Source organism: Sylvia atricapilla, chromosome 5 (assembly GCF_009819655.1).
Source record: "Sylvia atricapilla isolate bSylAtr1 chromosome 5, bSylAtr1.pri, whole genome shotgun sequence".
In the NCBI taxonomy this organism is placed as follows: Eukaryota; Metazoa; Chordata; class Aves; order Passeriformes; family Sylviidae; genus Sylvia; species Sylvia atricapilla.
Genome location: NC_089144.1, coordinates 36,938,979 through 36,961,710, shown reverse-complemented (window position 1 = coordinate 36,961,710; position 22,732 = coordinate 36,938,979). Strand labels below are relative to the sequence as shown.

Genomic DNA, 22,732 nt, shown 5'->3' with positions numbered 1-22,732 from the left:
AAATAAAGTGGGCTTGGAAGAGTGAAGGGTTTTTTTCTATTTTCAGAACAGCTTGAACTACTGTAAATTATGTTCTTAAACTGATTTTAGAGTTTACAGAATTGCAAAAATGTACCTGAAGTCTATTTCCATATCAGTGTTTTGGATTTATCATATGGAATTAATGGGAATACGTTGTGTGGGCAATTCAAAGTGGTTTGACCAACCAGAGCTAAATACCTGGATTTTTGTGTATCCTTAAATGACAAAGCTGCTTTTTTCCTGACTTCTTGATTTTCAAGCTTTTTGTTTGTTTGAAAGATGCCACATTGTAAAGTTTGTGGGTTTAATCCCCCTAAGCCCACAGTCTTTTAAGGAGGGTCTTAGGATTTCCTAAGAGCTGCTTAAGTATATAGTGAAATGAAAGTGTTAACATTTTGAACTTTAAGGTGTCTGTGTTGCTTCTGTTTCTTCTCCTGGAGACCGCTCATTAATTAAACGAAGCAGGAGAGAATTCCTACTGAGCTCATTTTAAGCACACAGCAGTGTGTCTGGTTCCCTTCCCTGCATTCCTCTTTCCAGTAGTGGGATACTACCCACACAGTGTGCAGAGACCCTGCTGGGCAGTCTGCTGTGGAGCCCTGAGCAGGAGAGTGCCCTCACATTAAGTCCTACTGCCCACGTGCCACTTGCCAGCCGATTTTTAGATGGGGCTTTGCAGTACATGGAGCTCGAGGCTTGGGTTTCACATAAGAATGTCCGTGAGTGTGCTGTCTTGGCTATGGAGGCTTCAGCAGTCAAACTAAGATGCATAAAGATATATCAAGCATGAAATTCATAGCTTTGTCCCAGCCATATTTGCATTTTGAAAAACGATTTATTCAAGGAATGCTGCAATATTGAAATGATTCTAGTACCAGCAGTACTAGCAGATAACTATCTGGAAGTGTAATTTGAGAAATGTTGGGCCCCAGTTCCAGCATTTTCAGTTAAAATCCATGTCAATAGTAAGAGCAGGAGTCAAAGTCAGGAGGCATGCAGAAACACTGACAAGAATTGTGGTGACAGTACTGCAGATATGAAGGGGTGAGGGGAACCTCCCAGCTTCCTCCACAGCAGTGTGTGCAGAGGGACACGCTGCAGAAGCTTCTAAAAGCATAGACAGAGATTGCTGTGGTCCAGCTGTGAGTTTGTGCGGCTCTGCTGCTTTCAGACTCTGCTTGAGCTGAGCATGGTTGGTCGAGGACACACCAAGCTGAACACAGCAGCTGCCCCTGAAGCCTTCTGCCTGCTCCAGATGTGCAGGTTCCAGGAGATTTGTTCTTTGGCAGCTGTTGAACCAAAGTTGTAACTATGGGCACAGTGTGATTTGGAGTTCTATCTTTCCCAGCATTGTTTCTAGTGTTGTGCAAGTTGGAGCTGAATCTGGAGTTATTTTGTGCCCCAGCAGTTAAGCTTTAGTTCATGTTGCAAATTCATGATTGCCATACACAGGAAGCAGGAAATAACAATTTATTGTTAGAAACAGCAGTAAAACCCCTATGCTCTAAAAACCCCAAAAACCCACAACAGGAAAGACTGGAGTGGTACATAACCATGTAAACACAAGTGAAACTGTTTAGACACAGATGCCATGAGTTTAAAAACAAAATCTAAGCAAAGTGAAGTACCAATGATAAGTACTCTGTGAGACTGTGAAGTGCTCCCACAGGATGCAAATGTCAGAGCTCACAAGTATGCAAAAAATCCTTAAAAAGATTAAATTATACAGGCCACTCTGCATCTTGCTGTAGGAGTGCCTGGTATTACTACAAGGTAAGAGTGCAACAGGAAGGAGACAGGTGCATGCTCTGCCTGTGCCTTGGCTGTGGGCTGGGGCCTTGCTCCTGGGCTTGACACTCTCCAGCCCTTCCTAAAGTGTGTTGGGCACACTTAGTGTGCTGCCTGGACAATGTGCTCCTGTACCCATCAGATCACATGCACACTGCTCCACTTTAAAAATATTTTAACTTTTAAAGCAATTTTAGCATCTAAATTCATTTTAACTTTTAACTGGTTCTGAGCAATGAAAAAGCTGCTTATCAGTGCCTGTAACTATAACCTGCAATGAAGATGTTATTTCTGTACTTCTAAATCACCTGCAGATGCAAACAACATCTGTAGAGACAATGTTTGTGTTGCCTGTAACTTATGTGAATGGAAGAGATGAGTTGAGCCAAGTGCTCTTGTGGTCTTCTACATGTGTGTTACCAACTGGCTGGTACTACAGACCAATATTTTGGTAAGAGCCAGGTGGCCACAAATGTCAGTACAAGGAGTAGTAATCTTAAAGCAATAATGGAGATGCAGAACTCATCACATGGAGGTCTGTCCCAGTCTGGATGCCACTTGGAATCCTCTGTAAAAAAAACAACAATTCACTTGTTTTCAAGTATAACTGCAAAAATGGCAACAAAAGGAAGCAGTAATTCCAGTGGTACTTACCAATGACTTTGTCACGCTCTTCATTTTCTGGAGAGAGAGAAGAAGTAAACATAAACACACTTATAATTTAGAAACAATTTGACTCTAATCAAAAGGGAATGAAATGTGACCATCACAATGGGCTCATAAATACAACAGATGTGTTTCTTCTCAGGAAGAAGCAAAGACCTGTTGACCCTGGGAGAGCCCTGCAGTGACTCTCAGGACTCTGCTGAGGAGTGATTTATCAAACTTTTCTGACTTCTACCACCAGTGGCTGGTGTAGAGAGGACTCCCCTCATCGATGTGCTTCCCAAGACTACTTTGACTTTTGCCCTGTGCCCTGTGTTTTGAGAGCCTGCAACTAACATTAATCAGCCCTGTGAATCCAGCACTCCCTTACATTCCTTAGGCACTGGGTTTTAACAGCATCTTCCTACTCCTTCAGTTCACTAATGGTCAAGTGCTGGGGAAAAGTGTGACCATACCCTCAGTTCCCTATAGGGCAATGGCCACGGCATAGTGCCTTGTCTTTATGGAAATTTCAGGTCTCCTTCCCTCCTGACTCCATGCAGCCATAACAAAGCCAAGTGCAGGCATATCAGGAAGGCTGCCAGACTAGGGCTGAGCACTGCATCTCCAGGAAGGCTCTTGCATGTCAGCCTTGTTCTCTCCCAGTGCTTAGGGGAAAGCAGACGGCCTGGCTGATGCTCACTGGAGTGAGCAGCTTTGGCAGTGCCATGGCTGCTCTCCCCACCCACAGTGGCATGGCAAAGGCAAAGATTGCTTGGACCTGTAGCAGCTCAAGCCACAGCTCACACATCAGGTAATAACCTGGAGCCCTCAGGACAGGACAGGTATCCCATTCTCTGCTTTCTGTTTCTGCAAGCAGTAACTTCTGGGTTAATAACACCTTAAACTGCAGCCACCATATCTCTTGTAATACACCCTCCAGCATCTGAAGAGCAGACCCCATCCCATCACTCCCCAGGGTAGAAAATAGACTCCTTCAGCCCTCCTCCCCTCACTTTGTGCGTTGCTACCCACTTGGCTTCTGACTGCAGTTTTCTAGCCTGTATTTAGGAACAGGAGAGTGCTGTGCCTGCCTCCTGCTGGTATCTTTTGTGTGCTCTTTCCCTTTCTACATGTGCTTGGGGAGGATGTCTGGTTGTCTTCTACTTACTACACAGCAGGTTGACACACTGCTCACCACCACACGCGCTGCACGCATCTCCCGTCTTGTATGGCTGCACTGGGTAATTCCCACTGCGAAGGAAAATAACATTGCTCTCAAACAGCCCTTGGGAAGACATCCCTACCTACTGCTGAACAGGTTTTAACAAGAGTTTTGCTTCGCTTGTGTTGATAGAGTGATGGTTTTTTCAAGAGTCCCATCTGAGTGCCCTGTGCCCAAGACATGCAGTGAAACAGAAGAGAATAAGTGCAATGGGACACTCTGTTGTTTAGGAACCTGGAGACAGCAGCATTGCAAACCTGGGAATTAAAGCAGTCTCAGAGTTGAGTAATTTGTGTGCAGAGAGACTCTGGACTCTCATAGCTGGCTCTGGCTATGGAAACAACAGCAGGTTCAATTACTGTGTGCATGTGTGTATTCAGCCTTGAAGAGGAATGCTCTGGTGTTGGAGAATCTCTCATAGCTGGTGATTTCATCCATTTGTTGGTTAATATTTTAGGAGTGATGTAGGTCCCTCTCCTGCTCCCTTCCTCTGCCACTGGTCTGAGTGGGACCAACTTCCTCTGCCCAGGCTGATACTGAACTAAACACAGCTGAGTGCTTTGCTCAAAGGATGGCCAAATCAAAACTTACAGCATGCCTCAAAATGCCCATGAGCACAGAGAGGGATTTTGTAAGCATAAAATCTCAGCAGTGAGATGAAACTTCATGGTAAAACCTCATTACTTTCAGCAAGGTGAGACTTTCTTCGCTTGGTCTAAGCTAAAGAGTACATTCACTTGAGGAAACTAACATCTTGCCTGGGGTCTTGGTAGAGCTGAAACAAAGCAATGAAGCTGCTACTTCTCATAATCAACAGCTGGATGGGACATTACTCCACTTGTTAGCATGCAACTGACCATTGTGGTGTCCTGACCCAGCAGGTCTGCCCAGCTTTAAAGTCCTCTCTAGAGCCCCTTGCCTCTCCAGAGATACTCCTGCCTGCTTTGCTGCGTGCTGATGAAGACACCACTCCTCTTCCCCATGCCAACACACTGCAAGAAATCCAGTGGGATTTTGGCCCTCTGCACATTTGCATGTGGGGCTTCTGGGGAGAGCAGCAGCTGTGTCATTTCAAGGTATTTAGTCAGGGGTACATATTCTTCCAAGGATGAGACATGGGCAAAAGAAATTTGCTTGAGTTCAAGAGCTGCCTGACCTTGGCCCAACATGATATGCATGTAAGGCTTTTAAAGCTGCATTTATACTGTGGTAGTATTTATTAGCTGGAGAAGAGAATAATACATCCATCCGAGCTGGATATCCTACTGACTATGCGTATGAGGGACCTCTGGATCATTTTTTGATCAAATTTGTATTGAGCAGCCCTAGCCTCCCAAGCAGCCCTCAGCTCTAAGACTGCAGGCTGCCAGCACTGCACACTTCAATGTTTATCCAAGCCATTGACTTAGGGGCTTAATTCTCCAGGCACATGTGGCAATATCTTCAGACTTTGTATTTGCACTTTGGCAACTGTCTGGGGCCATTTTGGCAATCAGAAACAAGGGATTAACTTTCAGATGATGACTTCAGTATTTTCATGTCAACATCTTGTATTTATTCCTTTCTTCTAGTCCCACTGCTTTTTGTCTCCAACATATAGCCCTCATCTAGCAAATAAATAAAAAAAAAAGCTGTTTGGACAAAGGTGTACCACTTTCTCTATTTTGGAGACTATTTCCCTCCACAAAACACAGGACTAAATGGACTGATCTAATAAACTTGCATGTTGTGGAAGGGAAGGGGTAGGACCTGAACCCTGTGAAATATTCATAACAAAAAACCTTACGCGGGCCCATAGTTACAGACGAAGTGTGCTGCGTTGGTTATGGAGATGTATTTCACCTTGGGACAGAAGTGGACTGCACAACCGACCTTGTAGCTTGTGGCCCAAACTACCTGCAAAGACAGATGGATACACTGGTGACAAAGGCTTTGATTCAGCACCTGAAGAGTTAGAAGACCTGCTCTCCTCGGTTTTATCACACACAATGGGATGAGAAGGACTCCATTGGCAGGCTTCACAAGGAAAAGTAGCTGCAACGGATCTCAAAATCACAGTTTGTTCTGAAAAGAGTTATTATTTTTACCCAATTTATCACGTATTTGTTAAAACTATGCAGAAAGAAGCCACATCTGGCTGTAACATGTTTTCCTTTCTTGCAAAGGAGAAAGGTGAAGTTCATCTCCTTTGTTTCAACCTAATGGATTAGCTTTCTGTCTTTCCTGCTGCAGGAGCTGGGTTCACACCTGTGCAGAAAAGGCTGCATGATCTGCTACAGCTCTTAAGAGAGCTGACTGTCCCTTTACTAAATCCTGTGGGGACATAAAGCAAAATTCCAGAAGGCGCTGGTACTTTGGAAGGAGGATTGTGTCTGGGCTGCAGTCCTGCCTTTTAATAACATGGGTGTGACCAAGATAATCTAGAGACAAGGCCATTACTTCATGTACTGATCCTATCTCTACCAGAAGCTTTTCTGTGGGACCCAGCATCCTATCAGAATGCAGACAAATGCTGCAGTCCTGAAAAAGTAAGTCCCATGATAGCAGCAGAGGGGAGACAAGAGCACAGCAGTACTTGAGGGTGATAAAACAGCAGCAATGACTGTTTTATCATATGAGCAATATGGAAGGATGCTGGCAACTTAGAACATAAATACATTTGTGCTTCCACTGACTTAAAGGGGAGGTCTGACTATTTCTGTTTATGCCTGTTTGGTACCAGCTCTGGAACGAGCGGACAATCCTCAGGATCCTGAGGGTCTTCTCAGTTCAGTGGCAGAGCAGAGCCAGAAGAGCACAAGCCGTAGATAACTTAATTCCTGAGGACTGTGAAGGACTGAATAAAAGGACCTTCCCTATCCCAGGAGGCCACTGAATGAGCAGTGATTTGTTCTAACTGCAGTAATTGTGCCCAGGCAAAATTCTCTTCTCCACAGTTGGAAAGAAGAGGAATGAGGAGTTCCTCGGCAGTAAAGACTCAAGGATACCTCCTGAGGCTGTCAGATATACATCTTCTAGTTACAGGCACTATCACTGCTAACTCCAGGTGAGAATAATTTAATTTTTTTATTCTACCCCCATGAAACTGCATGGGCTACTCCTCTACAAACACTATGGTCAACAGCACTGTGCTTTAGTGCCAGGTAAGGTGTGCTTCTGTGCAGTTTCCAGGTGCTGACTCTTGCAATGTCCTTGAGAGCAAGCTCAAAGACCAGCACAGTCACCTCTCACAGCTCCTGCATCCAAATATCTTCTCTGCACGCAAGTTCAGAAAGCCTACCAGCTTTACTTCATCTACTCAAGTCCTAAACGCACATGTGTATCCCTGCAAAAATATTAAATAGCCTCAGGTCACAGTTTAACCCTAGAGCAGCTGTTGCAAGCTGTCCTGCTTTCCTATAGCTGTGGGTAGTGATAGCAGGGTTTCATGGCAGTGGCAGTCTTTTTCCTCGCTTTGCCCACTTCCTTTGGGAATAGCAGTTGGACAAAGTGCACACATGATGTTTGCAGAACTGCAGACATCTCTTTTCAAGATGGTACTTCTCCAGCCCTTGGCACCTGAAGTCTGCCTGACAGAGTTGACACCTCATTCCACTCATGCACTGCAGCTCACAGCCACTGCCATTGCCTGGTTTTTGGTCACTGCTTGGCTAATCTGACTGCTTGATGGCTGCACTATTTTCTTCCATAAAAACCCCCAAACTGCCACTTTTAAAGTAATAATACAGTGACTCTTTTCCTCCCATAAATGGGAACAGAAGAACATCTTGTGCACAGAGACATATAGTAAGACTACAGAACCTGGAAAAGTTCACCTAATCTTCAACAGAAATTCAGAGGTTTTGTATCAAAATGGCAAAGCTGGTTCATGGTTTAGATGGAGAAATGCAGTGCCTACCTGTGTATAGTGGCCACATACTCCACTGCACCTATTGGTGTCATAAGTGTAGGATGAGACCTCGTGGTACCAACTGGCTAAGGCTCCTTTCACAGTAAAGGCAGAAATTGAGCCAGTCCAGATGTTTTCTCCAACAGAATTAAATCTGGGGTGAGCTTTCCCTCGCACTTTGAGGTATATATTATGTTTAAACATGCATTTCCGTGCCCAACCTTTTGCAGTCTTTGCCAAATCTGGATCCCAACTCTGAAAAAAAAAAAAAAGAAAGAAAAAAAGACAATTAAAAATCACTTTGTTATATTGGCATTGCAGTAATTCAGAGCAGCTCTCGGGAAAAGCTGGATCTCAATAGTGTAGATGCTTTTGGTGCATTCAGTTATTACTTCTGTTGAGACTTGGAGAGCTCGCAGGTTTGTTTCTGATTTGAAATTAAATTGCTGATTATGCTTGAGGAAATTTTTTGGGTGGTATATGATCTTGGCTGACTGGCTTGTTGGACACCAAGTGCTGTATATGAGGCAAATACACTGTTTGTGGCACAATGAGCATTTCAAGGCTGTGCTGGCCATGATAGAACATTAATGTAAATTAAACTGAATTTACATGGAATCTGGAAAATTAGGGTTATGTTTACCATATCAATAATGCAGAAGTCTTGTGTATTTGCTTAAGGCCATGGCTTGCAGGTCAGTTCACAAGCACACTGGGATTTTGAGGGGCAATTTAAACTCAACCCTTTGGCGAGCATCATTGTGTTTGGTGGCTTGAAACATTAGTGCTGAATTCATATTTGTGGAATGACTCATTCACTTGGTATTCCATTTTGGAGGAAGTGGTTATTTAAGCAATTGAGTTATGTAAATGTCTTTTGTTTGCACTGGAGGTAGTGCCTGCTCTTGCTGGGTTTTCTTGTGCACACACCTTGATTGAGTGATTACAGCACTGTACCTCCTGCAAGAAACAGTAGCACAGGTGTATGCTTGCAGTCCTAGTTATACTTTGTGTTATGTAAATTAAGTTGCCCAGCACTGAACTATTTTGTGCTGAAGTTTTTTTTTTTTTTAAATAAACTTTTTATTTGACCTCTTCTGAATTAATTAAAATAGCTTACTTGCTTTCTGCAAATGATGGAAACTCTAAGGAAATTGTTTTGAATGCATCAGAAATGATGAAGGAAAAGGTGTATTTTACTATCTACCTTTTTGTAGATTTTTCTAGGTAGGTCATCAGATTTTGTCTATGTTTTACCTAAGCAAGCTTTTTTGGTACCGTAGCTAAGTCTGAAACAATGTGTATTGTTTATGCTACCAATTAGTAACTAAAAATCACCAGATCATGCCAAAATGCATCTACAGAGATTTGAAAATATTTTTTAACCTGTGTCTTCCATTTCTTCCTTTGCCTAAAGGAAGAGTTTGTGGAGGATGTATTTTCCCAATGTGGTGGGGTAGACACTGGCCAGGTGCCCACCAAAGCCACTCTTCAGCTGGGGAGTGGAGAGAAAATGCCACCAAAAGCTCCTGGATTGCAAAAGACAGGGAAAGATCATTCATTGTTACTGTCATGGGCAAAACAGATTCAGCTTGGGGAAATTAACTGTATTTATTACAATCTGAAATACCTTCCTCCCACCTCTCCCTTCTTCCAGGACATAACTTCAGTCCTGATTTTCCACTCTCTCCTCCCCCGCAGCAGCCCACGGGGACACAAATTGGGGGTTATGTTCATCAAACATGGTCTCTCCTGCTCCCTCCTCCTCAGGGAGAGAGCTCCTCACACTCTTCCTCTGCTCCAGCGTGGGGTCCCTCCAACAGGAGACAGTCCTTCACAAACTTCTCTTCCTTCTCATGGGATGTAGCTCTTCACACACTGCTCCAGCATGGTCCCTCCCTCAGGGTGCTGTCCTTCAGGAACACACTGCTCCAGAGTGGGTCCTCCATGGGGTCACCTGTTCTGTCAGCAAACCTGCTCCCTGCGGGCTCCTCTCCCCACGGGGCCACAGCTCCTGCCAGGGTCCTGCTCCAGCACAGGTTTCCCACAGGGCCACAGCCCCCTTCAGGCCTGCTCCAGTGTGGGGTCCTCCAGAGGCTGCAGTTGGATCTCTGTTCCTCCATGGACCTCCACGGACTGGAGGGTCCCATCCTGCCTCCTCATGGGCTGCACCTCGGGCTGCAGGGGAATCTCTGCTCCAGTGCCTGGAGCGCTTCCCGCCGCTCCTCCTGCACTGCCCTTGGTGTTGCAGGGCTGTTCCTTTCACATGTTCTTAGTCTTCTCTGGCTGCAATTGCTTGTGCACAACCTCTCGAATGTATTATCCTAGAGGCACTACCACTGTGGCTGAAGGACTTGGCCTTAGCCAGCAGCAGGGAAATGGCCCTGTGGGACATGCAGGGAGCTTCTGGCAGCTTGTCACAGAAACCAGCCTTGTATGCCCCTTCTGCTTCTAAAATCTGTCCGTGCAAACCAAATACACTCACAAAACTAGGACATAAATAATTTAGATAGGAACTCAACATACCAAGTATTCAATTTGGGGTAGGGAGTCTTATTTCAGGTCAGCAGTAGGTATTTCCTTAAATACTTTTAAGGACAATGGATCCAATCTGGCATTGTACAGAACTTTTCTTCCTGGAAGATAATTCTGCCAGTTAAGACAGAGGCTTCATTTTACATCTTGTCAGGGTCCTGACATGATCATGATGAATGATATACGACAGTGGGGAATGCACCTTAGTGCCTCATGGTCTCTTTTTTCCCACATTCTGCTTTTTAAGAGTCCATGCACCTCCTCTCCTTCATTCCATAGTAGTAATAGATTTAAAGTTTGATAAAGGTATGCATAATACTAAGTTTAAAGTTGCATAGTAAATTTAAATACACTTTCCATTTTGTGTGAAAGCTTAAACTGGCTGACAGATGAAAAGTGGTGTACAGAAATGTGCACAATCATCTTTAGCTGAACTGCAGTTACACTTCTTATTTGCTTATAATACTGCACTTAAACATCAAGACTCGACTAAATGGCATGGGAAAAAGATGCACAGGACAGGAAGATTTCCTTATAGGTATCACTGCTGTTTAAGGAAACAATACTTGCATTTTTTCTCCCTCATGAACTGCTTCTCAGTTTCCATTTTTTAACGAGTTGCTTCCTGACTTAAGGAGGAAAAAAATTAATGTGTGGTATGTGAAAAATGATGGAATGGAAGGGAGAAAAGGAGACTGTTGTGAAGTCCTGATGAGAAACTGGTCAGACTACTGGTTTTGAGGAGCCTTAGAACAGAACTAAGCAATGCTTTGCGTGGCTGAGAATGGGCTCGCATTTGTCAAGTAAAAAGAAAATTAGATCAACATTCTCATTCTATAATACATGTTTTACAAATATCAATGGTTGAGCTTTGTTTTTTGCAATTCAAGGAGCTTCAATTTTGCATTTTCTTTTTAAAACTCCTTTTCCAAAATATGGGAATGCCCTGAATTCAGTCTTAATTTTTTACATATCTAGATGGACAGTTACCTCCAGGAAAAAAGAAGTTCCCTGTGAAATAAAAGCACCACCTTCTTTTCTCCCTTTTTGAAGTGCCAAAGACCACTCAAAATACTGTTTTCAATTCCAATGTTTTCACTTTTGTAACAGATTTTATCATGTATTGCACTGCTCTCTCCATATTAAATAGTTCCTCAGAGAGGTCATATTAAGACTAGGGGTTTTGCAGTGTTATGAAAGAAACTTACCATGATTCAGTTTCGGTTTTAGATGCAATTTATTTGGCTCTTTCTTAAGCTTTTTTTTTTTTTTTTTTTTTTAGGTTTCAGTTATTTTTTCAAAAGAAGAAATTAAGCACAGTTTTAAAACATGAATATTGCTCTTTTAGCACATCCTAACAATATTTTGTTTATTTTCTACATTGCCAGTAAAGCAATGTAGAAAATAAAGAGTCCAAAGCAACATGTTCTGAAGGTCATGATGCACAGCTGAGGAGAGCTGATGTAAAAGATTCATCTAGAAGAGAAACTAAGTAAGTCTCCTGTCATGCTTGCAATTCGAGTTTGATTACTGTGCAGTTACCCCTCCGAAATGGAGAACTTATCTTTTAGTGTCTGACAGCCGGAAATGGCAATTTTTTTCCCCCTCCTAACTTCAGTTGGGGTGTTGCTAATTACAGCTGTGGCTATGTCCTCTTCTGGTGCTGACCATGCGAGATACTAAGAAAGTGGGACAAAAAGGAAGAGCTCACAGTTAGGACAATGGTTGTGGTCCACGGCAAGATAGGCTGTGTTTTGCACGGTAGCTGCAGATGCTGCTCCTGAGGTGCCCAGGGAGCAGGTGGAGGCAGAGCAGCGGGGGACACGACTGTCTCCAGCACTCGATGCTGCTGCACTCGGCGCTTTGTGGCTTTCCCTGCCGGCCCAGCCCCTCAGAACAGCCGCTCTGCTGGCTCAGCCCGTGGGAGCCTCGCCGAGACGGCTCAGAGAAAGCTCCCCAGCGCTGTTTGGCCAACAGCATCTGCCCTCGCCCAAGAGCATGAAGAGCATGAAGGTTGTGCTTAGATGTGCACAAACCCCACAGCTCCGGCTGCCGAGCTGCCTGTGGTGCCTCGCAACGAGGAGACTTCTCACACAACACAGCGACAGCGCCCGGCTGAGGGCTGGGCTCCTGGGCTTCCAATGAGGAATTCCACTCACAGCGGAACTGTGCACATATACAATTGCATAAAGCCACCTGATAATAAGGGCTTTCTTCCCTGCTTTAAAAAGAGCTCGGTCTTATGACCCCAGGTTTTTGTGGGGTTGTTTTCTGATTTTTTTGCATTTGACCACAAAAGCAATCTTTGAAAATCACGAACAGCATCCCAATGCCACAAATCTGTATATAAGTCATGAAGATTCCCTTACCATGTAGAGCATGTTGCTGGCTGGTGGACTCACTCCCGATCGTAATGAGTTATGGGTTTGCACACATTCCTCAATAAACTTTGGATCCCGAATATCAGGCAATGTTGATGGTTCATAAGAATCAGAGGAATAACAAAAGAGTAGTAAAGCCAGCACACAAGTAGAAAATCTGCTTGTCATCGGGAAAGGGAGAAGAAGAGAGACGGCGCAAGCAGAAAGTCACCACAGTGGCTGCAGGGGCATGCCCGAGGACAGGCACGGTCCGGAGCTGCGGCACCCAAGCCCAGCAGGCTCCCTGCACCCCGGGTTACCGCGGGAGAGCCCCGCCGCGGCCTGAGGGCAGCGGGGCGTGGCCTGGCCGGGAGGGGCGTGGCCTGCTGGGCAGGGCGTGGCCTGGCCGGGCGTGGCCAGGCTGGGCGTGGCCAGGCTGGGCGGGGCGAGGGCGGGCGCGGGCGGCGGGGCGCGGGCGCACGGTCGGTGTGCTGTGTGGGACCCCGCCGCCTGTCCGTAGGAGACTTGACACTCACTTGCTGTGCGACACACCGCAGCGAGCACCGCCGGGAGAAGTATCAGTGTCGGTCCTGCCCCCGCAGGGCCAGCGCTGAAGGTCGGTTCATTTCTGTGGTTTGTGCACAGGCACCAGGGAAGTTTTCTTCAGTTCCGACACCGAGCACTTGCTTAAGGCATACACTGCAAATGCCATTAGTCCTTTCCTTACAGTCATGTTGCTCAAGATCTGGTCTTCCAGATTTAAAAGCAGAGTGTTTCAGCTGTACAAAGCGGTTTTAGCTCTACCAGCAGCATTTTGCTCAGAAGATTTGTGGTCTGGACTTCAGCCATGGTAATTGAATTCAAAGTTAGTCACAGGAAACGAGTCATATTTCAAGAACACGGTGATGAGAATAAGGAAATTAAGCTACAAGCTCACATTAGAGCTGTAGCAGTCTCGTCTCTTTCTTTTTTTCTTTCTTTAATTGTGGTGGGCAAGCGTCTCTCCTGCCCTTTAGGCTTCTTCGTTACTATTTGGCCCCTGTAATCCTATTCATAATAATCATAATGTATTACTGAACAGTTTGGGATAAATTATCTTCTTTTGATGAAACTAGATGCTGTTAAGGCTGTTGCTTTTTCTCTTTCTTTCTTTCTTTCTTTCTTTCTTTCTTTCTTTCTTTCTTTCTTTTCTGGTCATTCAGTGTCATTTCATTCTAATCCACCCTAAAGGGATCTATTAACAAGAACCTTGGCTGGGGCCCGTTTTTATTCTGTGGGATGATATGCTGCAATGTGACTCAGAATTTGAGTCACTGTGTTCTTAAAACATTAGAACAAAGACAAAGGAGGAAAAAAAACAGCTTTAAATATTGATAGTACAGTTATGCATTGCTAATATCAGTCGGCATCTCCTGGCTTGAAAGATTCCCCTCACTAACAAATGTATTTTGGAATAATGGGGGTCAGGTTGAGAGCTAAATGTCTCTCAAAACAAACTGAATCCATCAGAGGTTTGGACTTTTTAAATGAAACTGAGATACTCCATTTCTAAACCAGAATCTCTCCTGAGCCTAATTCATTTTCTGTCTCTGTTGCATGCTATCTGAAAGCTCATAATGGCTGCCATCTACTCTGCCTTTTGGATATTTTCACCATCCCACATCTTAAAATTAACCTTTCCCCATTGACACTTTACTTTAATCCATACTGTCAACTTTCCCTGGTATTCTTCTACTTAGGGAGAACAAGGATTACTGAGAGGAGAAGAACTGAATAGTGCAAGTGACAATAGAGTAATGGACACCAACACACATAGGCTAAATATAGCAACGGGTAAGCTTTATTCCTGTTCATAAAAAGTAATATATGCAGTTAAATCTCCATTATCTAGGGAAAATTGTGTCTGGGATAACTGAAGGATAATGAAGATGAATTATTGATTCTTTTGGATACAGTGTGCCACTTCAGACATGTCTTTGTGATGTCCCAGGCTTCCAGGGGATTGTTAGCACATGGAGTAATATCTAGTCTCTGTGGTCTTTCTAGCAACCTACCCCTAAAGCTAAGAGGCTCATATAGACAAAGGAGCATCTTGCAGCCACTGCCAATAAATTATACTACCTCTATGCATAGCCATTTATATCTTGCCTTGAGTGAAGAGGCAGCCTTTTCTATAGATAAACATTGCAGGGATAATGAGAGATGACCAAATGTTTTTTTTTAAATGTGTACCAATCGTGTGAGAGTAATACAGAAATAGGATCACAATCAGTATCTGAATTGACCATTACTCATAAAAAAAAGTGTGTGGAAAGTGCTGTTGTACTAGAAGTACAGCACCAGCACTCAATACAAGAAAAAGTGGCCTTAAAATTAAAACACTAAGACAGTACTGGTCACAAGAGGGGCGTGGATGCTCAGCAGGTGGGACATGTGATGGCACGGGAGGCCAGGGGGGATGGGGACGTGGTGGCTGGGGCTGTGTATCCCAGTCTGGATACCAGTTGGCATAACCTAAAAATTGGTGAAGAGACAGGTGTTAGGACCTAGTCTTAGCCTTACAGGAAATACTTACAGGAAAGCCATTAAGAAGAATTTGATACGTACTTATCAGCTTCTCACGTTCTGCATTTTCTGCAAAGAGATCAGAAGAGGAAAGTGATGTGAGTACCATTAAATGGTGGTTCTTAATGTAAAGAGTTAAGCCTTTGCTGGTGCCTGGCTGATTGAACTGGTGATGCCAGTTAATGTCTAAAACATCCTGCAAGGGGGAAGCAGGCCAGCAAAAGTGGACTCCCAGCTGGTGTGGAGTTAATATTTTTTATTTCATTAAAAGACAAGCAGAAAAAAACCAGCTGTATCAGGAAGAATTTGTGTCATGGAGATGAGGGAATAAAAAATAACACCAAAATATGGAATTTATTTAAAACTGTTACAGATACCAAATTTAAGTAGTTACAGACAGACAAATATAACCACCAATTTATCACAGAAGTATACCTTTACTAAAAGTTTTGATGCATTTGCAGGATTGCCTGTGTGCATCCTATTGAAATTCCTCATTTGGCCTGCCTATAGGAGAAAATGGTGAAAGTGGGTGGTAGGACTTAGCACTTAACTTTTAAATACTTTGTTCCTCCTGTCCCTCCCCCTCTTCTTTGAGATATTTCTAGTTTTCCTGTGATACATCAGTCTGAGACTTTCAGATGAGTCAGCCAGGATATTACAGAATGAAATAAGAGTACCAAATGCTCAATAATTTCTACAGCTGAAGCTGTCTAGAGCCTGGCTAGTAAAGACCATCCCCATTAAACCTCTTTAAAAACTTCATAAATTATTTAAGTCATTGCTGCACCTCCTTTAATCTCTGTTTATTTAAAGCATTGCCCAGTTTGGGACTAGGTGAATTGACATAAAGGTCCACTGCTGTTTGGAGCAGACTCGGTGATGGAGTACAGGCTGTGTCCCTGCTGTGCCCACACCCTGACACTGAAGAGACAGACCCAGCACAGAGTCCCTCTGGCTCCTTAGAGGGGAGGCAAGGAGGAGGGAGCAGGCTGAGCCCCTCACCATTGCCCACTTCTCTCCCAGGCCCAGGCAGCAGGTGTGCAGGAAGCACCTCCACCCCAGAGAGGTTTTTACTCCAACTACACTCCTTTCATTGTTGCATCTTTGCAGGGTTTGAGAGTGGGATGTGCCAGCTCAGCCCCACGCCGGCTGCCAGCGCCAGCCAGACATCCCACAGCTGTCACAGGCCTGCTCCAAAGGCGGGTTTTTTATTAATTGCTCCTCATGATTGGATTAAAATCCCCTCATGTCCGGAGCATTCTGAGCTCTGTTACTGTTAATTTACTTATTTTCCACTAGCACTCTGATAACACTGATCATAGTAGGGAAAAGATTCACAAACAAGGTCTCGCTGCTGTTTTTCAGAAAATTGTGGAAGCTAGAAATAACTGTGCTTTTTGGTACAGTCTTATTATTAGTTCAGAAATACAGTTGTCTGGAAAATGTTTTGGGACATGCTAAACAAGCAAAAAAAACAGAAGGTAAATTTCCTATTTCTGCTGGGAGAGAAGAACTAGACAGTGAATATTTGGTGGGGCTAAAATTTTGGATTTGACTTCCTGACCAGATAAAAGGGAGAAAATATTCTAATTGATAATTCCTTGCATCAGAAACTCTGGCTTCTTCTTCTGAGAGCCTTCAACAGCAAAGTATTTCAATTATTTCTTTCTTACTCTATTCCTCCCAGAGTTTGGTACAGTTGCTGTGTGGTTTTCTACAGGCCCACTATGCATGGTGCAACAAATGCAAATTGACTTCTTGTTGTCTTTGCACTGCTAATTATGCCACTTCTATTGCTATGCAATTTTCATACTGATCACTTTGGTCTTACCACAGAGCTTGTCTACACACTTCTCATTACTGCATCTACTGCATGGCTGTCCTTCTTTATATGGTTTTCTTGGGTAATTCCCCCTGCAAAACAGAAACAGTATTTTAGTAGCTGTCATTGAAAAGCTATCAAGAGGAGGGAATACCCTAATCAAAAAACTTGCCATTGCAATTGTTTGAAATTCCTTTTAGAATAGATTAAAGCTCTCACTGGCATGAGGAGCAGTTGACCCCTGCCACTGGAAATTAATGTGACTTCTCAGGCAATACTGTATTATTGTAAGCATATAAGAATTTGCCTTTAGTCCCTCATTACCCACCCGGATTATAAAAAACAAACTTGTAAAAAGTAGGTAGAAATACTGCAAGGTACCAGATAAACTAGAGGACTGTCTTCCTTTTATTTCTTAAATCACAATGTCTTGTTTGAAATTTGTGTAGGGCTAGAGAAAGATACAATCTCATGCAGAATTAAACTAGGGGGTGCAAAGACTTTTCCCACTTTTCTTGCAGAGACTGAAGTCAAAACAGATTTTCTTCCACCATTTGCATTATGGTGAGTGATCTCAGCTATGAACTGGTCTGCTGCCTTTTTTTAGACTGAGATTTTCTGCAGTCCCAGCTGTGTCCAGTAGGTTCTGTTCCCAATGGCTTTGGACAAATGACATGACAATGTAGCTTATTCTGAAATTTGTTACAACTGCACCCATCGCTGTTGGCATCTGATACCAGATCAGCTGGGGTATTTAAAAAACAACAAAAAACTTACGGTGGTCCATAGTTACAAACAAAATGTGCAGCATTGAACAGTCCTGGAAGATTTTCAACTTTACTACAGAAGTGAACTGCACAGCCAACTTTGTAACTCTCTGCCCAGACGACCTGTAGGACAAAGGGAAGTAAGTAATGCACTGTTCAAGTACTGCCAAAGCAACAGTATTAAGGGAAGAAGGAGAAGGGAAGTATCTCAGGGAAATTTAAATCAGCTGACACAGGAGCAACTTAATCTGAAGGGCAGCTGGGACAAATGGATGGATTGACAGCCATTTTTCCACTTATTATCTGGCTCCTCTGTAAATGTGAAATTGCCAGGGGATAATCCCTTTTCACCATTGCTGGAAGTAGAACTTGACATGCCTAGGGCTCATATTATTAATTTCCAATCTCATGCAACAATAAACTAGGGGGTGCAAAGCCCTGTAATTCCTGTTCCAAAGCAATCTGTTCCAAGCCTGTACTCAGATATTTAGTCAAATTAGACTATATACATATTGGACTATCCATATGTTAGACTATAAAGCCCTGGGCATGTAAGACTCACCTGAGTGTAGTGACCACACGTAGCAGTACATGTATTGGTGCTGAAATCATAGCTGCTGACTTCATTAAACCAGGACCTGAGAGCTGCATCCACAGAGAAGATGCGGGCTGTGCCAGTCCAGATGTTTTCTCCAACAAGTGGGAAGGTGGGGTGCATTTTTCCTGGCATTTTAAGGTAGATATTGTGGTCAAATATGCACTTCTTTGCCCATGTTTTGGCAGTTTTAGCTAAAGCAGCATCCCAGGACTGTAGAAAAGGAAGAAAATGTACAATAACCTGCACTGCAGTGACTAAGCTGGAGTCAGACATTTTTAAACAGAAACTTGTTAAAAGTTCTTTTCCCCTTTTCTACCTCCCATCCCTGCATTCAGTTTCTTTCTCTCACTTGACATCTCTACTCCCATAACAAATTTTTGTTTTCTTTCTCCCTTAGCTATTGCAGGACATGCAGGATCTATCCACTGTCCTGTTGTATCTCACCTTTTAATATATTTAGAGCTGCAGTGCAGTCTTTAAGCTGTGTCACCAGGAGGGGCTAACTATGTGAAACTTCCAGCTGTACAGGGGCTCGTGGGACTTTGTGCCTAGCAGATATTGGCTGTCCAGGGATTTGCACTTGGCAATTATTACCTGGCCAGATAGGAATTCTGTTCTGCTGGCCAAGACAGAAGGGAGAGTCACAGCTGCTCCCTTCTGCAGCTCCTTCTGCCTCTTTTCTCCCTCCTCAGCAGTTGGACAAAGCAAATAAAAGACTCACTCATCTCTGCTGGGCTGAGAAGGAAACTCTCCCATCCAAAGAGGCACATGTGAAAATTTAACAAACCAGTCTGGCAGACTTGTAGATTTTATGCTGACAGGTAAAGATCAGCACAGGGAAATTCAAGTTAAGGGATGTGAAAAAAAATTGAGTTCCTGTTCCTGGAGATGGCTATTACCACTTGAAAGTGGTAGATTATAAAGCAAACAAAGTATTCAAAACTCTTTGCAAAGGAATGGAGAATAAAACCACATATATAATCACACTTCTGCAGAAGTCCCATTAAATGCTGTGTGCAGCACAGCACCCTGCCTCAAGAAAGGTACACTAGAACTAGAAAGGCCAGAGAGAACCTGGAGTAGGATGATCATCTTCAAGATTGGAGAGCTTTCATATAGCAACAGAGAGTGCTCTGCAGCTTCAGTCAGAGATACCTGGACATCTTGTGTGAAATAAGTAAATAAACAGCATTAACTTGTGTCTTCCAGTACAAAGACCAGACATTAGTTAGGCTGTGCAGCCCTTTTCCATGTGATGCTAGAAGAGATAAAAAAACCTTCATGACATCAAGGTTGGAAAAAAAAAATCCATTAAGAGTTTGTAAGTACCATAATTGGACATCCTGTAAGTACACATTTGGTTCAGGAGGTTTAAATATAGTCCTCCAGCTGTTATTCCAGAATTGCCGGGTATTTGGTCTGAGCAGGTAAGTTTGCTTTTTTAATATCATTTTTTAGATGGCAAGAAATTAAAGTCACAGGTACTCTCATCCCTTTACTGTGAGCTTCCATTTGTAAAAATGATTCATACTCTGCATGTGGTTATGCATTTAACTTCCTTTCCAGCTATGCAACACTGCTGGAGGGCTCAGAGAAGTGACATGCACTGACTGGGGTTACCTCCCTCACCTAGCTATACACATTTTTCCTTATGTATTCTACTGAACAATGTGTGACCTACCCATAACCTGTTCTGATACCCACTGTATTTGTAGAAAGCTCTGCTTTTCAGCCTAGATATCACTAGGCCTACTCTTCAGACCCTGCTACAGGAAATGAAGATCAGGCATCTAAATGGATGCCCTGGAAAATCCCTTTATTCAAAAGGGATTTTCATATTCCAAATTAGAAGAAACAACTGGAGATGACAGATTTTCAGCAAATCCTGTTGCAGACTGCCTACTCAGAAACTTTTTAAAAGCCAAACAGCTTCCATGTATGAAACCTGACCTGATATAAAACAGATTACTATCTCTCTTAGAAAGATAGATAGAAAAAGAGATCGAAAGAGAGATACTGAGGACTCAACACTATATTTTGCAACACAGCCCTGTGCTCTGGCTGAAGGTGAGAGTCGCTAAGCCTTGTGCTAATAAAGAAATTCCCTTCAAATTATTAAAATTGAACAATACTGTGAAAATGAATATATTTTCCGTTTCATACAAAGAACCAACATGTATGTTACAGAAATCATTAACTGAAATGGCAAGAATAGCACAGTACAAACGAAGAATAAGATGGGCTAAATCAGCAGCCCAATCTATAATAATTTCAAAAAGATCACAAACACCTTACCATGCGAAACATATTGCTGGCTGGTGGATTCACTTTGGATCGAAATGTGTTGTGAGCTCTCACACAATCTTCAGTGAACTTTGCATCTTCTATGTCAGGCAAGGGGTATTGCAGATAAGCATGAAAGAAGGTGAAGAAATCCAGTGAGGACAATGTAGCAAAGAAAAATGTGACTTTCATAATTCTCCAGTGTTTTTTCTTAAGTTTTAAAATGAAGAATCTCTTAGGTAGACATGATACCGGCAAGTGGCCTTTCACAGGTTGTCCTCCGGGTGTGGCAGCACTTGAAAGTGTCAAACGGGAAGTGAAGAGCAATTGCTTAACTAGATACAACTCTATCTGACATCACAGCTGGCAGTCAAAGGGTAAGGCATGTAACAGGCAGCTGCCATGCATATCAGCAAGAAGCAACACTCCAAGTATACTTCTGTCTTTTGTTTGAGTGTGCTCCGTCTTGGGTGACTGCCAAACCACTCTGTGGTTGTTGGTCTTATCTGAAGAGATGCTGCCGAACAGCTTTCTTGAAACCTGCATCAATCATAAAAAATGCAGCTTTGACAAAACAGAAATCTGCTATTTAGCTGATTTTCCAATAGTACTGCTTAGTCATACCAGTTAAAATTATGTTACAGGATACTGCTTCCATATCAGAAGTACTCAAGAAATAAACAGAATTAGCAAATCTGTGCTTTAGCAGGAGGGAAAAAACCAAAACGTTCCTGAGCAGCACCTTAGTGCAGAACAGACATTCGAGCCTGGTTTGGTGTGTAACAAAAATAATTTGGAAACCCCAAGCTTGAGAATGTGTTGATTCTCTCCTCCTTAGTTATTTGCTGTTACCTGCTAGCCTGGAATCACTGGAGCAGCTTCCTGTGCTCTTGGAAAGCGCTACAGGATTAGCACTACTGGTATAACCTTCCAGGTCTGATCACTTCTCAGGGCTGTAGGATGGTATGTGTTGGCATTTGTATTGTCTCTCCAACTGTTCTACAGGCTGGTTGATTTTTTTTTCCCCAAACCTAAATCAAATCTTACAAGTATGCGAGAGCTTAAGAAGAACCATGTTTCAAGAGCTAAGGTCTTATAACCCAGTTTTAGTAGGTTTACAGGGAAAATTTGTAGCAAATAGATTGTAAAACATGCTAATGGGTCTCATTCTCTGCTCAGTTTTGCTGGTCAGACAATGTAAAACCATGATTACATTACAAATACATGCAGTTTGCACAAAAAAAAAAATCATCACACTAAAAACTGCACCATTAATTTAACAGGACAGTGATCTTGCACTTATATATGCATGCTGTTGAAATTCTGTGTTTGGAAAATGAACTGAGATTTTATGCAGTAGGAAATTTTGATGGGTCCAGGATAGTCCAGGTAAAAAATGCTTTCTTGCATTTCTGGCTCCATCTAGTGACTCTATAATTAAAGCAGAAGTTCAGCCTGCCCTTGAGCATCTGGTATTTTCCCAAGAAGAGAGTTTTAGGCTTTTGCCAGCATTAAGCAGTGGATCTTGACAATTAAGTTTTGGGATTTGGATATCGCATTATACAGTCTGGACAATACAAACCATTGCCTATCCTTCCACAGATCTCAAGTGAAATTTAGCACCATGAGCTGCGTACATGCAAGAAGTTTTACAGCTTCATGATTTCAAAAAATTCCCCATGTTTAAATCCCACTTTTACACTTCTGACCTGCTTTTTACTTCAAAATGGCTGGAAAAATAAAACCTCACATTTATAATTTTCCCCTAATGTTCTATTTAGTCAGAGGACTAAAAACTGGTGAATCACAGCCTATTACAGATATCCATGATGCCTGGGAATCTGTGAAACTACATTTACTTTTGTTCTCAAATCGTCAGCTTCCCCGCAGAATATTGTTCCTTGTGTTAGGGAGAGAAGGTCTGACCTTGACTTAACTAGGTTCAGTTGAACAAATGGGGTGGATCTGCTGGGTTTTCTTATTCTGTCCACAGGAATAGGCAGCTGCAAGATCACTTGTCCTTCCAGACCTATGAATAAACTGATATTCTGAAATGCATTGCTGCTGCTATTACACAATGGCACCCCAGAGCAGAAAACAGATTATGGGACAGGATGGTGGTGGTATTGAATTTCTACGAGAATTATTCTGTAAGAAAACATTTTGTTTTCATTAAAAGCTAAAAAATCCTAAAATTATTTTGTAATAATGAGGCTGTAAACAGTTTCACA

General features: G+C 43.0%; 2 protein-coding genes across 2 annotated transcripts; both read right to left on the bottom strand.

The window, feature by feature from the left end:
- Positions 1 to 1,468: 1,468 nt before the first annotated feature.
- Positions 1,469 to 12,788, bottom strand: LOC136361349 (glioma pathogenesis-related protein 1-like). Its single transcript, XM_066319192.1, has 6 exons — positions 12,473 to 12,788; positions 7,578 to 7,823; positions 5,466 to 5,575; positions 3,626 to 3,708; positions 2,464 to 2,490; positions 1,469 to 2,377 (listed from the first exon to the last, which is right to left on the bottom strand). The coding sequence occupies exons 1-6, from the start codon at positions 12,650 to 12,652 to the stop codon at positions 2,226 to 2,228; spliced, it is 798 nt and encodes a 265-aa protein (XP_066175289.1). The 5' UTR covers positions 12,653 to 12,788; the 3' UTR covers positions 1,469 to 2,225.
- Positions 12,789 to 14,281: 1,493 nt separating this feature from the next.
- Positions 14,282 to 20,779, bottom strand: LOC136360878 (glioma pathogenesis-related protein 1-like). The gene is made up of 6 exons (XM_066318484.1): positions 20,514 to 20,779; positions 18,183 to 18,428; positions 17,631 to 17,743; positions 16,863 to 16,945; positions 15,071 to 15,097; positions 14,282 to 14,977 (listed from the first exon to the last, which is right to left on the bottom strand). Exons 1-6 carry the CDS (start codon positions 20,691 to 20,693, stop codon positions 14,751 to 14,753), a joined length of 876 nt encoding a protein of 291 aa, XP_066174581.1. The 5' UTR covers positions 20,694 to 20,779; the 3' UTR covers positions 14,282 to 14,750.
- Positions 20,780 to 22,732: the final 1,953 nt, after the last annotated feature.

Coding starts and splice junctions, on each gene's coding strand:
- LOC136361349 (XM_066319192.1), bottom strand. CDS start 12,652: ATGACAAGCAGATTTTCTACTTGTGTGCTGGCTTTACTACTCTTTTGT. Junction 5,576..7,577: donor TATGTGGCCACTATACACAG/GTAGGCACTGCA, acceptor CTGTCTTTGCAG/GTAGTTTGGGCCACAAGCTA. Junction 2,491..3,625: donor GTGTGTCAACCTGCTGTGTA/GTAAGTAGAAGA, acceptor CTCTCTCTCCAG/AAAATGAAGAGCGTGACAAA.
- LOC136360878 (XM_066318484.1), bottom strand. CDS start 20,693: ATGAAAGTCACATTTTTCTTTGCTACATTGTCCTCACTGGATTTCTTC. Junction 17,744..18,182: donor CGTGTGGTCACTACACTCAG/GTGAGTCTTACA, acceptor TTTGTCCTACAG/GTCGTCTGGGCAGAGAGTTA. Junction 14,978..15,070: donor AGAACGTGAGAAGCTGATAA/GTACGTATCAAA, acceptor ACCAATTTTTAG/GTTATGCCAACTGGTATCCA.